A 13,257-nucleotide genomic window follows, 5' to 3' on the forward strand; every position below is an offset into this window, starting at 1 on the left:
TGCTGAGAGTAGCGTGGGTAAACGGATAGGGTAAGAAATTTAATAAAATATTAGTACTGGGAGAAAAAGTGAAAGGCAATTGTCATGTATTATTTCGAAACTCTGAGATTTTCAGCCATAGTGTGATACGCAATTCATTTGAATTTTATTTCTTCTTCTTGTCTTTTTTGAAGGACCACAAGGGCAGAACTCGAGGACCACAGGTGGTCCGCGGACCATAGTTTGAGAAACGCTGTACTAGACTATGCTTATACTGTATATGGGTTTTAAGTCACAGTGTGTTTTCCTACCACTATGCTATGAACCAGGCTTTGATTCCTGACAGGAAAATGAGAGTTAAGTAACTAACTGTAGCATATCATGTGTTATATCTAATTTCATTTAAGTATGGTCTTCCGCCCTATTGATCTCTTAAGACAGAAAATCCTGCTACTTGTGTAAAGTTAATGTTGCTGACTATATTAATTAAGTGAAAAATAGAGCAAAACAGAAGGCTGCATCTTTGATACACAAATAAATAAATGGAAAGAATTAAAATATACTTGTTTATTCGCAGGATCTCAAATAGCCTACGTGTGGTGATTGCAAGGACCACGCCAAGCAGAATGAGAAAGACGGTAATGTAATTTCTTACGAAACCAACTGTACTCTCATAGTGCCATCCCACCCCATGCATCATGACGTTATGTACATGGTGTAAGGGGTATAAGAGTCATTATTTTAACTGATGATTGTTCATGTTATAAGGAAGAAATAATGTCCTTACAATTTTTTTCTAATTTCAATATTTAACTAATTATTAAAGTTTACAATATTAGGCGTTTGGCAACGTTGCTGGATGGGGAGGATAGAGTTTACAAGTATACAGTATAGCTCAAGCGGATACAGACATACCTGTACAAAACAGATGCTCTGTTCTAATGCAGGGGCGGACCGTTGTTTACATAAAACGAACAGCAAATACAAACTTTCAGTCTCATTAATAGAACTTTATGGTAAATGTCCATTTTATTTAACAATATTGGTCCATTTTTATTGTACGTCTAAAAAAATAAACAATAATGGTTTACTGCGCAAAATCACACGAACTTTTTTTTTAATGCAACATTTTAATCTCTCCCACTTCCATAAAGCAGGACCATTTTTAAAGAAATTTCTGTTTGTGTGATTTTCGAAACGGGGTAAGAGACTCCCAGTTTTTAATAATCGTTGAGAAACCGCTACAAAAGTTCGCCGAATAGGTAACCTTCTTTGCGGAGAACATTGACGGTATTTCCTTCTTGTCTCACTTGAATTACGACTTTCTCCATAAATTAATAACATATATGATAGACCTATTTCAAAACTGTGAATGACATTGTGAGTTGTTTATCGAATACCCGGCACCGAACTGTCATCCGCTCGGCAGTAGAGCTATGGACAGGGAGAACTAAGCTGACGTGTACGTACGTCTGTGCAGACTACTGCCTGCTCAACATGTTGCCACGTCTCTCACGTCAGAAAATTAACAAATTTAAGCATGAAATTGTATTCAATTTCACGAAAACGTAATAGAAGACACAAATGTGTATTTAAACTAATATTAACTCTTTGCTAGACATACCTACTGATGTAATTGTTTTCGTAATTTTACTAGCGATATAAGCAATATAACGCGAATAAAGTAAGAGAAGAAATATTTTTTCTACGAAAACTATCAAGTTTTGACCCTATGTTGTATGGACATTTTTTGATCCTGTAGACCGTCCCCGACGACTGTGAAAAAGACTGCACTCATACCCCTTACACCCTGTATACTCCGTACATTCTAAACTCCAGTCTCACGAATGGTGACCCTAGTCCGCAGTCTGGTAATAATTATTGTTATTGTTGTAAGCATTTCTATGGCAACCGAAGTTGAATGACATCAGTGTAATTTCCGTTCCACCAAATTCTTCCAATTTTTCTATTAGTATAGCTCAAATACAGACGTTACACAAAGAAAGAAATAAAGGAAAATACAGTAGAACCTCGATTATTCGTCACCCTACTAACCGATTGGTGGATTATCCGACTGTCTATTTCTCGACCTTTTTTTTTTTTTTTTGCTTCAGAAATAATATAACTTATATGGAGTACTGTTTTATACATTATATTAGTAGGTCCTATGTATTTGTTTTCTAGAGAGTGCTATTACAAGCCTTTATCTTTACATAATATTGTCTACTGTTCGAATTTCCGTTCTATATACTCGTAACTTCTATATAAGATGTCTTCCACGGCTGTCAACAGAAAACGTGTTTTGCTAAGTATCGAAAAAAGTGCAAATAACTGAATGTTTTGGGAAATGGAAACTGTGGCTCATATCACATCAGAATTTGAGATTGGAGCTATAACTGCGCGATTTAATAAAACACAAGGATAAAGTGTAAAAAATATGTAACTCTACAACATACGACCTTCATTATTCCTATCTTTCCTGAGACAGCCATTACAAGGGCTTTCTTTTCCCCTTAAAATCCCGTCGTTGACAACCAGACCTAAATTAATGAACTTCTGATCCACTACCTAGCGAGTTAAATACAAAACCGCGCAGGAAATTACAAAATCTTCCATGGTACGGATTATCCGATTTTTCTGATTAACCGCTCAGTCCATCCCCTTCATTACCACGGATAATAGAGGTTCTACTGTAAGTGAAAAATTAAAAATAAATATGGAGAAAAAGAAAAAATGAATGCATGTAAAAACGAGAAAGAAAGAATGAAAAGAGAACAAAAAATGAAAAAGAGGAAAAACAAAATAAAAAAGGAAAGGAGAAAGAAAAATGTAAAAAAGAGAGAAATAAAAAATGAAAAAGGAACAGAGAAAGAAATAATGAAAAACTAAAGAAGAAAATAAAAAAGAGAAGAAAAATTAAAAACGAAGAGAAAAATGAAAAAAAAAATCAGAAAGGAAGAGAGATAAAATAAATAGGAAGAGACAATAAATGAAAAAGAAGAGAGATGAGAAATGAAAAAGGGACAATGAAAAATGACAAAGGAAAAGAGAAAGAAAGTGAAGAGAGAAAAAATGGAAAGAGAACAGAGAAAGAATGGAAAACAAAAATTAAAGAATGGAAAAGGAAAAAGGGAACAAATACAGAAAAATAAAACGTGGGAATTAAAATGTATGAATAAAAGAGGCTTAAAGGAGATTAACAGCTAAGAAAAGAACAAAAATAATAAAACTCTTTTGTAAGAAACAAATCCCCGATAGTCAGTAATATCACCAGCAACAAATCATAGCGTTTTATGTCAAAATTCATCTGTAGATAAATTGCAATCTCTATATTTACAAAAATGTGTTAAAAAAAACACTAAAATACTCTGTAAACGAGCAAACATTGCTATGCGTCGGTGAATAAGGTTGAACATTTCCCCAAGCAACTTCAGATTTACCTTCACACGCCCCTTGCGGGAACTAGTCAAATTACAGACGACCACATGAAGACAGCAATTAATTATGTTACACCAACTACTAACCGTGTATTCTCTGCGACGTCCGCTCCCTCCATGGCAAAACTTCAACATGGCGTCACACCAACAATCACTTGTTACATGTTAAATGGGAAGCAAGCACTTCACTTTCTTGTTCATTACACAACACCGATAAAGTAACCTCCTTGTGCACCGGGCTGGGGAGCAAGAAGGTCTTAAGTGCATCCATTTCGAATAAGAAAGTTTTCTCCTTGATAAACACACTGCACTTCTGCTTCAAATACTACCAACATCAAACACATTTTCACTCGATTTACGTAATTATATAAATGATAAGAATAAAAAGAAAATACTTCTAACGCCTTGAAACTGAGTTCAACACTGAAGAAAATTATAGAATTTTAGTATCATAAATCATTTTTATTTTATACAAAAATTTGAACGTGAAATTTCAATATTGAGGGACTAAAAATATCAATTAAAATCTCTCAATGTAAAACACATAAACTTTCCTAGCTATTTCGAGTAAAGAAGATTTATCGGTACTTTTGTTTATAATAGTATTACGAAACAAGTTTATAATTTTGTACTTTATGGTACGAGTCAATATTTAGGGAACGAGAGAAGAGAGTTTTCCCATTTTGACGGATGCAGTAAATGTGTGAAATAAACGTGTTTCATAGGTACGTTATTTTATGCTCGACCATGCCGAAATGTAGTAATTATAGGCCTACACCTGGTAGTAGCCCTTTAGTGCACCACATTAAAGTACACCTATTCATTATAATTCAGTTGTTCACCCAATGAGAAATCACCTTTGTACTGATTGTACCATTATAAAACCGCAAGTGTCGATTATTCTCGGATATGCAATCGAAAGACAATTAGCGAAAAGTCACGGAGGCTGGAAATCCAATACTGTCGCAGAAGGTTATGTTCTGACACTATAATAATTAGCGTTAATTGTAAATAATATTCAAATAAATTCAATTTGTCATCTCGTTTTTCAATTCTAAATCAATTTCCAGGTCATATCAAGCCTAATGTTCATGTTATTCTCTAGATTATATCAAGGTCAATGACATTCGTGTTTCGGAAAAAATCAATACTTTCGCGTCTGCGCACATCTCACAATTCAGGTCAGTTCCACTCCTCACTTACACAACCATAACATGAATACTTCTGAATAATTTCAAGTTAGAAATATGGTCGAGCATAAAAAGTCGTATGAAACTTGACTATAATGGTAATTAAGACGCTCATATGAAAATTATGAAACTCGCTTGCGCTCGTTTCATAAACAAACATACTCGCGTCTTAATTACTACCATTATAGGCTCGTTGCATAATGTACTATTTTGGTAGTAGTTACAGTAGAATTGGAGCTGAGCTTCCAATCGTATCGTTGCAAAATGGAAACATCTTCCAGAGCTATATACAGACTGAACCGTAAGTAGTGTCAATGTAAAAAAAATGTAAAAAAATGTAAAAAAATGTAAAAAAATGTAAAAAAAATTGTACAAAATTGTAAAAATTGTAGAAAATTACTAAATTGTAAAACTATAAAAATTTGTAAAAATTGTAATTGTAATATTGTAAAATGTTGACATGTTCCACATCTTAAAGCTTCATTGCTCATGTAAGATCTATGGAATAAAATAAATGAATGAATGAATGAATGAATCAGGGGGGTTATTCTTTGAGATATTTCAAACAAAAATGTACAATACAATTTTGCTCGTTTTTTGCTTCCTTTTTGAGATAAGAATTGTTTTATATTAAACGTATCATAACGTATTTTGGGAAAGTCATTTATTTAATTCCCGATATACCAGGGCTGGGCACCAAGAGCGAATTCTACTCTCTCACAGGGAGCCATAAGACTTCTCTTCAACCCCTTTCTTCCCCGCCGAACACTGCGCAGCGTTGATGCCGTAATGGATGAATATTAAGCGTCCCCGTTTAGAGTTTACATTCGCTCCCAGTGCCCAGCCCTGCAATATACTCAGTCATTTTACGAGAGAGGTGAATTGAGGGGATCAGAAGCAAAGGGGTATAAGTGACATTTCTAAGAACCTGAGTTAAGTGCATCTAAATCAAGTTAAAACATTTAAAATTTTATTGGCAAAGAGATACATCATTTAACTACATCACACACTAAAATTGAAATAAAAAAAAATCATGAAATTTACGAAATCTTAAGTACTTTCAACCACATTTTCTCACAAATAACTTAAGTGCACTTATACCCCTTTGCTTCTGACCCTCTCAATTATGATAACAAATAATTCTAATAATTATAGCTTCGTCCTTTAAATGTGCAGAAATTTGATCCGAACAAATGTAACTTTTCGTTCTACAACGGAATTTTACAATGTTGTATTTGTTCGGAACAGATTTCTGCACATTTAAAGGACAAAACTAAAATTCTTTCAACAATTTATTAACATAATACACTGCTCTCTTAAAATGACAGAAGATATTGGGGATTAAATCAATGGCTTTTCAAAACACGCTACGAAAAGTTTCATATAAAACAATTCTTATCTCAGAAAGGAAGCATAAACGAGCAAAACTGTATTAAACATTTTTGTTTGAAATATCTCAAAGAATAACTCTCTGAAATTAATGACATTACTTACAGATCAATCTGCATGTATAAGTATATGTAGCTATATATTAATTCTCATCATTACCAACTAGCTATCTCAACTTAATTATAATTCTTTACATATTGCATGTAGACTGAATTGAATTACACTAGCTCATAAATTAAGTTATTACTTTATCTTATAGGTTTTATCTCAATTTAAATAAACATGTAGGCCTAATAGTTGTTAAAACTTAACTGAAGAATATTGCTGCAGAATCTTTTAAGTGTAATGTAAATATTCATAATTTAAATAGGCCTATGTATGTAACTATTGTATTGATTAAGGCTGTTTGAGTGGAAGAGAAGGCCTTATGGCCTTAACACTGCCAGCGAAAATAAAACATTCTTTTCTATTCGTTATGCTATGTCTTGTGTTGTTTATGATACTGACACAGTAATTGTGTTTTTTTTTATTTTATTGAGAAATTTTACGACGCTGTATCAACATCTAGGTTATTTAGCGTCTGAATGATATGAAGGTGATAATGCCGGTGAAATGAGTCCGGGGTCCAGCACCGAAAGTTACCCAGCATTTGCTCGTATTGGGTTGAGGGAAAACCCCGGAAAAAACCTCAACCAGGTAACTTGCCCCGACCGGGATTCGAACCCGGGCCACCTGGTTTCGCGGCCAGACGCGCTGACCGTTACTCCACAGGTGTGGACCAGTAATTGTGTGTTCAATGCAAAATGTTACTAATTATATCCAATATTATTGCAAAAAGGCTTTGTTCATATTTTACCCCTCTCTAAATTCATGATTATAATAAATGATTGAGTGATAAAATGAAACTCCTAGGCACCTAGCACATACTCTGGGAAAGGAAAGAAGCTCAGTTAAAATTTGAATTTTTTTTTTTTTTCCCCCACAACTTTGTAAAAGTGGAGCTACTTCGTTTTTAAGGGAGTCCTTCAATTGATCTACTTACTTTGTATTTACTAATCATAATCACCATAGCAACGTCAGCAACATTTATGCGTTTAAGGCTGAGAGACTCGTTACAAGAATGTTTTGATGAGAACCACTAATTTCCCAGCCTGTATTAACACAGTTTATTAAATTATTTCATTATCTATTTTATTTATATTTACTTATATTTATTTATTATTAACTGCAGTTAAACTTCTTAAAATATCTACTCAATGTTTCCTTCTGGTACTTATAGCCTAGAGGGGCTTTTCCTCCCGGAAACTTTCAACCAAAGAAACATCGTTGATAAAAATCAAACATTATTCCCCTGCATCATCTGTCAGCATGGGCGTCTTCAGAACCTTCACTGCAAAGGCCGCGTTCTTTTAGTATCCTCAGAAAAGTAAATACTTCGTTAAGATCCACTATGATCGATAAGCGGTTGGGTGCTCTTTGCATACTGAATGTATACAGAGGCCTCAACAATAAAATAGCTTCTCATGAATTACATAAAGAAGTTATGTTAAGTTATTTAGATTTGAATGAAAATAGACGACTACAGTTTTATAGCTACTCTCAAAGTCTAGGAAATAAAAAGGTTTACAATTATTTCATAATAAGTTTACAGTAAGTTGTTTCAAAGTCCGAAATTCATCAATCTAAACCTTACACGGTTTACTATAGAAAATCATTACATTTTGTATCGAAATGAATTCATTTGTTTTATAATAAACTATTAACGCACAATAAAATTTTGTTGCGAAGGAGTCTGGCCTTCGTATAAAATCAGGGAGGCCACGAATATGTAATTTATCTATTGAAAATATGTGACTTAACCTCTCCCTGGGAAAAATCCTGCAGACGTCCATGGGTGTCGGCTGTCGGTGTAATATATTATCCACTTACAGAGAAAAATATATAGTATTTAATTGAAAGTACTCTTGAAATTATAATTAGAAGGTTATGGGGAAGCCGAATAGAGATATGTGGTCGTGACCTTTATAACTAAATAAGAGTTGTATAAATAAATATCATATAAATTAAAAGTAAGAACGTTCATGCTTCTTTTTTAATGATATTTCATCGAATATGATGCTTAATTTCCTTAGGTTTTACATTCTAACACCGCAAATCGAAAATTTGGCACGAATTTCCTTTACTTTTTTTTATTTTAGTAGTTTATTTTTCGACGCTTTATCAACATCTTAGGTTATTTAGCGTCTGAATGAGATGAAGGTGTTAATGCCGGTGAAATGAGTCCGGGATCTAGCACCGAAAGTTACCCAGCATTTGCTCATATTGGGTTGAGGGAAAACCCCAGAAAAAACCTCAACCAGGAAACTTGCCCCGACCGGGAATCGAACCCGATCCACCTGGTTTCGCGGCCAGACGCGCTAACCGTTACTCCACAGGTGTGGGCAATTTCCTTTAGTACATTGTATTATTATAAGTACTGCCCCCTCCCAAAGATTAAAATTTTCTGTATCAAACGCTATGTTTTCTATCATTGGAGGATTTTCATAAAATTTCGAACATTAATTTTCACTACACCACTAATTTCATATCACACGGATTATGTTAAACTACACTTAGAAACACTAACAACAGACCACTAATTCACGCACAATTCAAACTGCCGGTCACTGTCACGACGCACCTAGAGAAACAAAACTAGACACTGGTTAACTACGTGTATGTCCTGACAAGTGAAGATCTACTAGCACACGCTCAGCCAATGGACTGGACTCTACTGAAATATACACAAATTCGAATCCTCTTCGCCTTCCAGCAAGCGGCGACATGTGGTTGCCTGGTAACTTTTAAGTATTCCTGCTTCATCCGCACTTAACTGCGCTGTGTGTGTACTGACCATTCCAAACACATCGGGCAGTACTCTGCTAAGGTGCAGCAAGTGGCGGATTGACATTGTTCAACATTATTCGGTCAAATGATACAGAAAAGAAACATTGAAGAAATTTAGACAATTAATTGAACTTTTCACAGAATATTACAGTATTCAAGAATGTTCATAAGGATATTATTTATAAATTCTACAAGGTGATGGCATTTTCGGTGCTGTTGTAACACTCATAAACTTGAACACTAAAACAGGAAATAGATGCAGTAGAAATGAAATATCTTTGCTGGTTATTCTCTGTTTGATTGAAAGAGAAGTGAAAAGAACTGAGTACTAGAAATATTATTGGAACAATGAAGTTCCAAGTGGTGCAAACATCTACACAGAATGTAAAGTCATCCCATCCCACGTCACATCATATACGTATATAAGAAGACGTCATGTGGGAGGATCCAAAAAGCTCTGGGAGATAAATTAAAAAAAAAAAAAAGAAAGAACCTTGCAATTTTGTGAAACCGTACAGGTCAATAGATCTTTTTAATTATTATTTTTAGTAGGTTATTTTATGATGATATACCAACATCTCAGATTATTTAGCGTCTGAATTAAATGAAGGTGATAATGTCGGTGAAATGAGTCCGGAGTCCACCATCAATAGTTACCAGAATTTGCTCATATTATGTTTAGAGAAAATCCCGAAAAAACCTCTTGCCCCGACCGAAATTCGACCGTTACTCCATAGGTGTGGACTCAACAGACCAAAACTGTACACGGTGATTGGATTGGTTGTATTATATATTCTATGCTCGACCATGCCGAAATGTAGTAATTATACACCTGGTAGCAGTCCTTTAATGCATGTCATTAAAGTACACCTATTCATTAAAGTTCAGGTTTTCAATTATTTTTGGATATGCAATCGAAAGACAACTATCGAAAGGTCACGGAGGCTTAAATCCAATACTGTCGCAGAAGGTTATGTTCTGTTACTATAATAATTAGCGTTAATTGTAAATAATATTCAAATAAATTCAATTTGTTACCTCGTTTTTCAATGTCGAATTCAATTTCAAGGTTATATCAAGACTAATGTTTATCTTACTATTATCAAGGTCGTCGATATTCGTTTCCCGGAAAAAATCAATACTTTCGCGTCCGCGCACATTATATTATATTATATTATATTATATTATATTATATTATATTATATTATATTATATTATATTATTAATTACAACTTACAAATGACTTTTAAGGAGTCCTCGCATAAGACCGCCATTGGTCCCTATCCTGTGCAAAATTAATCCAGTCTCTACCATCATATCCCACCTCCCTCAAATCCATTTCAATATTATCCTCCCATCTACGTCTCGGCCTCCACAAAGGTCCTTTTCCCTCCGGTCTCCCAACTAACACTTTATATGCATTTATGGATTCTCCCATACGTGCTATATGCCCTGCCCATCTCAAACGTCTGGACTTCATGTTCCTAATTATGTCAGGTGAAGAATACAATGCGTGCAGTTCTGCGTTGTGTAACTTTCTCCATTCTCCTGTAACTTCATCCCTCTTAGCTCCAAATATTTTCCTAAGAACCTTATTCTCAAACACCCTTAATCTCTGTTCCTTTCTCAAAGTGAGTCCAAGTTTCATAACCATACAGAACATTATATTATATTATATTATATTATATTATATTATATATTATATTCATTCATTCATAGTGTTCTGCCCAAGGGCAGGCCTTTCACTGCAAACCTAGCATTCTCCAATCTTTCCTATTTTCTGTCTTCCTCTTTGTCTCCTCATATGATCCATATATCTTAATGTCGTCTATCATCTGATATCTTCTTCTGCCACAACTCTTCTCTCGTTCGCCATTCCTTCCAGTGCATCCTTCAGTAGGCAGTTTCTTCTCAACCAGTGGCCCAGCCAATTCCTTTTCCTCTTTCTGATCAGTTATATAGACCTACATAATTAAATTACATTTGACGTTACATAATTTCAAACAAACAATAGGCCTATAAGTACGTCCGAGAGGTTATGTTTCGCCTTGACTTATTACGAAATAAATATTGTTAGCTTGCTTTTGCTTCTCGGGGCACAAATCGACGGTCCTAAACACTATGCACTCACTGGCCCATTATGCGCCGTACGTTTAATACACAATGATTCCTGAAATCCGACGAATAACCTGTGTGAAATTCGTGAATCAGATGCTAACAGGCGGGCAATCCTGCCTGAAAACTCACAATGCCAGATTCCTCTCCAGTCGAGTAAAACCCGAAGGTTAGGAGCTCCAATTCCTTAATTTCTACTGTATATCAGCATCGGAGACCGATGATACCCGCAAAACTTCATCTCAGCGTCATTTTAACTATTGCAGATGATAATATGAAATGAGGGGAAGATGGAGAGTGTTGGTGAAATTATAGAAGGAAACGAGAGTACCCCGAGAAAATCCCTCTGCAATGTCTGCTTTGTCCACAAAAAATTCCGTCACGTCCGGACCGCCGGGGATGGAACCCGGTACACATGAATTAAAGAACAACGCGTTAGCGCTAGGTTACAGATGAGGCTAATAATAATGTTACATCAATTACTGCTGGGTAACTATAGGTGCTGGACCCCGGACTCATTTCACCGGCATTATTACCTTAATCTAATTCAGACGCTAAATAACCTAAAATGTTGATAAAGTATCGTAAAATAGCCCACTAAAATAACAAAATACATCAATTACAGACCAGTGCACTGTTTTATCGTGAGGTTCTAACCTGTACAATGTTTGTTGAGCGTACATAAAGCAAACCGTTAAATGGGGTAAAAAAAATAAGAACAAGAATAACATTACAGGAGTAGGGGTAGCTGCAATTCCGTACAGGTGTCCGGAGAGTTCCGACAGCTGTAAGGAAGCGGGCGGAACCCAGCAGTTGGTAAGAATTGCCCCTCGTGACGTAGACGAAATGCTTATTTGCATTCAGGTTTTAAAAGGAATTCAGTCTATATGGGTGAACTTTGATAAATTACTTTTTCCTTAAGTTGGCACTATTGATACAATTCAACCACATACAGTTGAACTAAAGGCGAGGGGTGATAAAAAGAGAAACAAAGAGTCACGAAGTGATAGTAATAGTAGTAGTAGTAGTAGTAGTAGTAGTAGGTTTATTTTGCCTGGCAGAGTTAAAGCCATGAGGCCTTCTCTTCCACTCAACCAGGTTTCAATAATATATATGAGATACATAATTTGATTACAAAACAACACAAAAGAAAATACTTTAGAAATTAGATAAAATATAGTAAGAAATTAAAATAGACAAGATCAGTTACATAATATAAAATTACAAATAGTCAAGATCAGTTACATAATATATAAAATAAAGTAGAAAATTACACATAATCAAAATCAGTTACATAACATAAGGGGAATACACACACACACACACACACATACATACACACACACAATTTATAAGACCTAAAATGCCCGAGACAAATTGGACGATTAATTTACTTGAGATATATTATTCAGTTAATATACTAATTGGAGAAGAAGAGAGAGGAGAAAAAAAATAACTTGATAGGGAAGAAAGTAGTGAAAAGAATAAGGGTGCGAGTGTAAGTGGAAATCTAGTATGTGAAAGTGAAAGCGTGGGGGGGAAATAAAAGAGGAATAGAAGAAGAAATAAATAGAAAGAAAGACAAAGGCAGAAATAAGGCAGAGACGAACAGTAAAGAAAGGTCAGAATTTGCGACAGTTGAGGATTTAGCAGAGATATTTGATATGTGTAAAAAAAAAGTGGGGTTGTGATCAAAAAGTGCAAGTATAGTGAAACTGGAAAAGATCGAGAAGTATAGGGGAGAGAGAAAGTGTATAAGCAGATGTGTAATAGTACATTATGCAACGAGCCTATAATGATAGTAATTAAGAATCGAGTATGGATATTTATGAAACGAGCGCAAGCGAGTTTCATAATTTTCATACGAGCTTCTTAATTACCATTATAGGCGAGTTTCATACGACTTTTTATGCTCGACCATATTTCTAACTTGAAATTACCGGTATTCAGATGTATACATTTTATTTGTATCTGAAAAGATCGGAAGTGACCTTGTTCTAGGTCGTGAATTGTGAGATGTGCGCAGACGCGAAAGTATTCATTTTTTTTTTAACAATAATGTCATTGACTTTGACGTAGTCCCGTTAAACTTGATAATATTATAATATTGTAACCTTGATTATTGAATTCATCATCATCATCATCATCATCAACAGGGATTAGGCCTTTCGACCTGTTCCGTCCTCTCAAAGAAATTGATCTCTCCATCTCTTCGTAGGCCTTCCTCTGTCTCTCTTGCCTTTGGGTTTGTACTCTAGAAT

General features: G+C 34.9%; 1 protein-coding gene across 14 annotated transcripts in view; it reads right to left on the minus strand.

Annotated features, from left to right (window-relative positions):
* The window catches only part of LOC138701955 (uncharacterized), a 920,371-nt gene that overhangs the window by 493,415 nt on the left and 413,699 nt on the right, over positions 1–13,257 (minus strand). The window contains exon 1 of one of the 14 annotated variants that reach the window (XM_069829338.1): positions 3,504–3,734. The exons of the other annotated variants lie outside the window; for them this stretch is intronic. Within the exon in view, the coding sequence (XP_069685439.1) occupies positions 3,504–3,551 (48 nt within the window). The 5' untranslated portion in view covers positions 3,552–3,734. Of the gene's footprint in view, positions 1–3,503; positions 3,735–13,257 lie in introns of those variants that run through there. 14 annotated transcript variants of the gene reach the window in all.

The sequence above is a fragment of the Periplaneta americana genome, chromosome 6, assembly GCF_040183065.1.
Source record: "Periplaneta americana isolate PAMFEO1 chromosome 6, P.americana_PAMFEO1_priV1, whole genome shotgun sequence".
Classification (NCBI taxonomy): Eukaryota; Metazoa; Arthropoda; class Insecta; order Blattodea; family Blattidae; genus Periplaneta; species Periplaneta americana.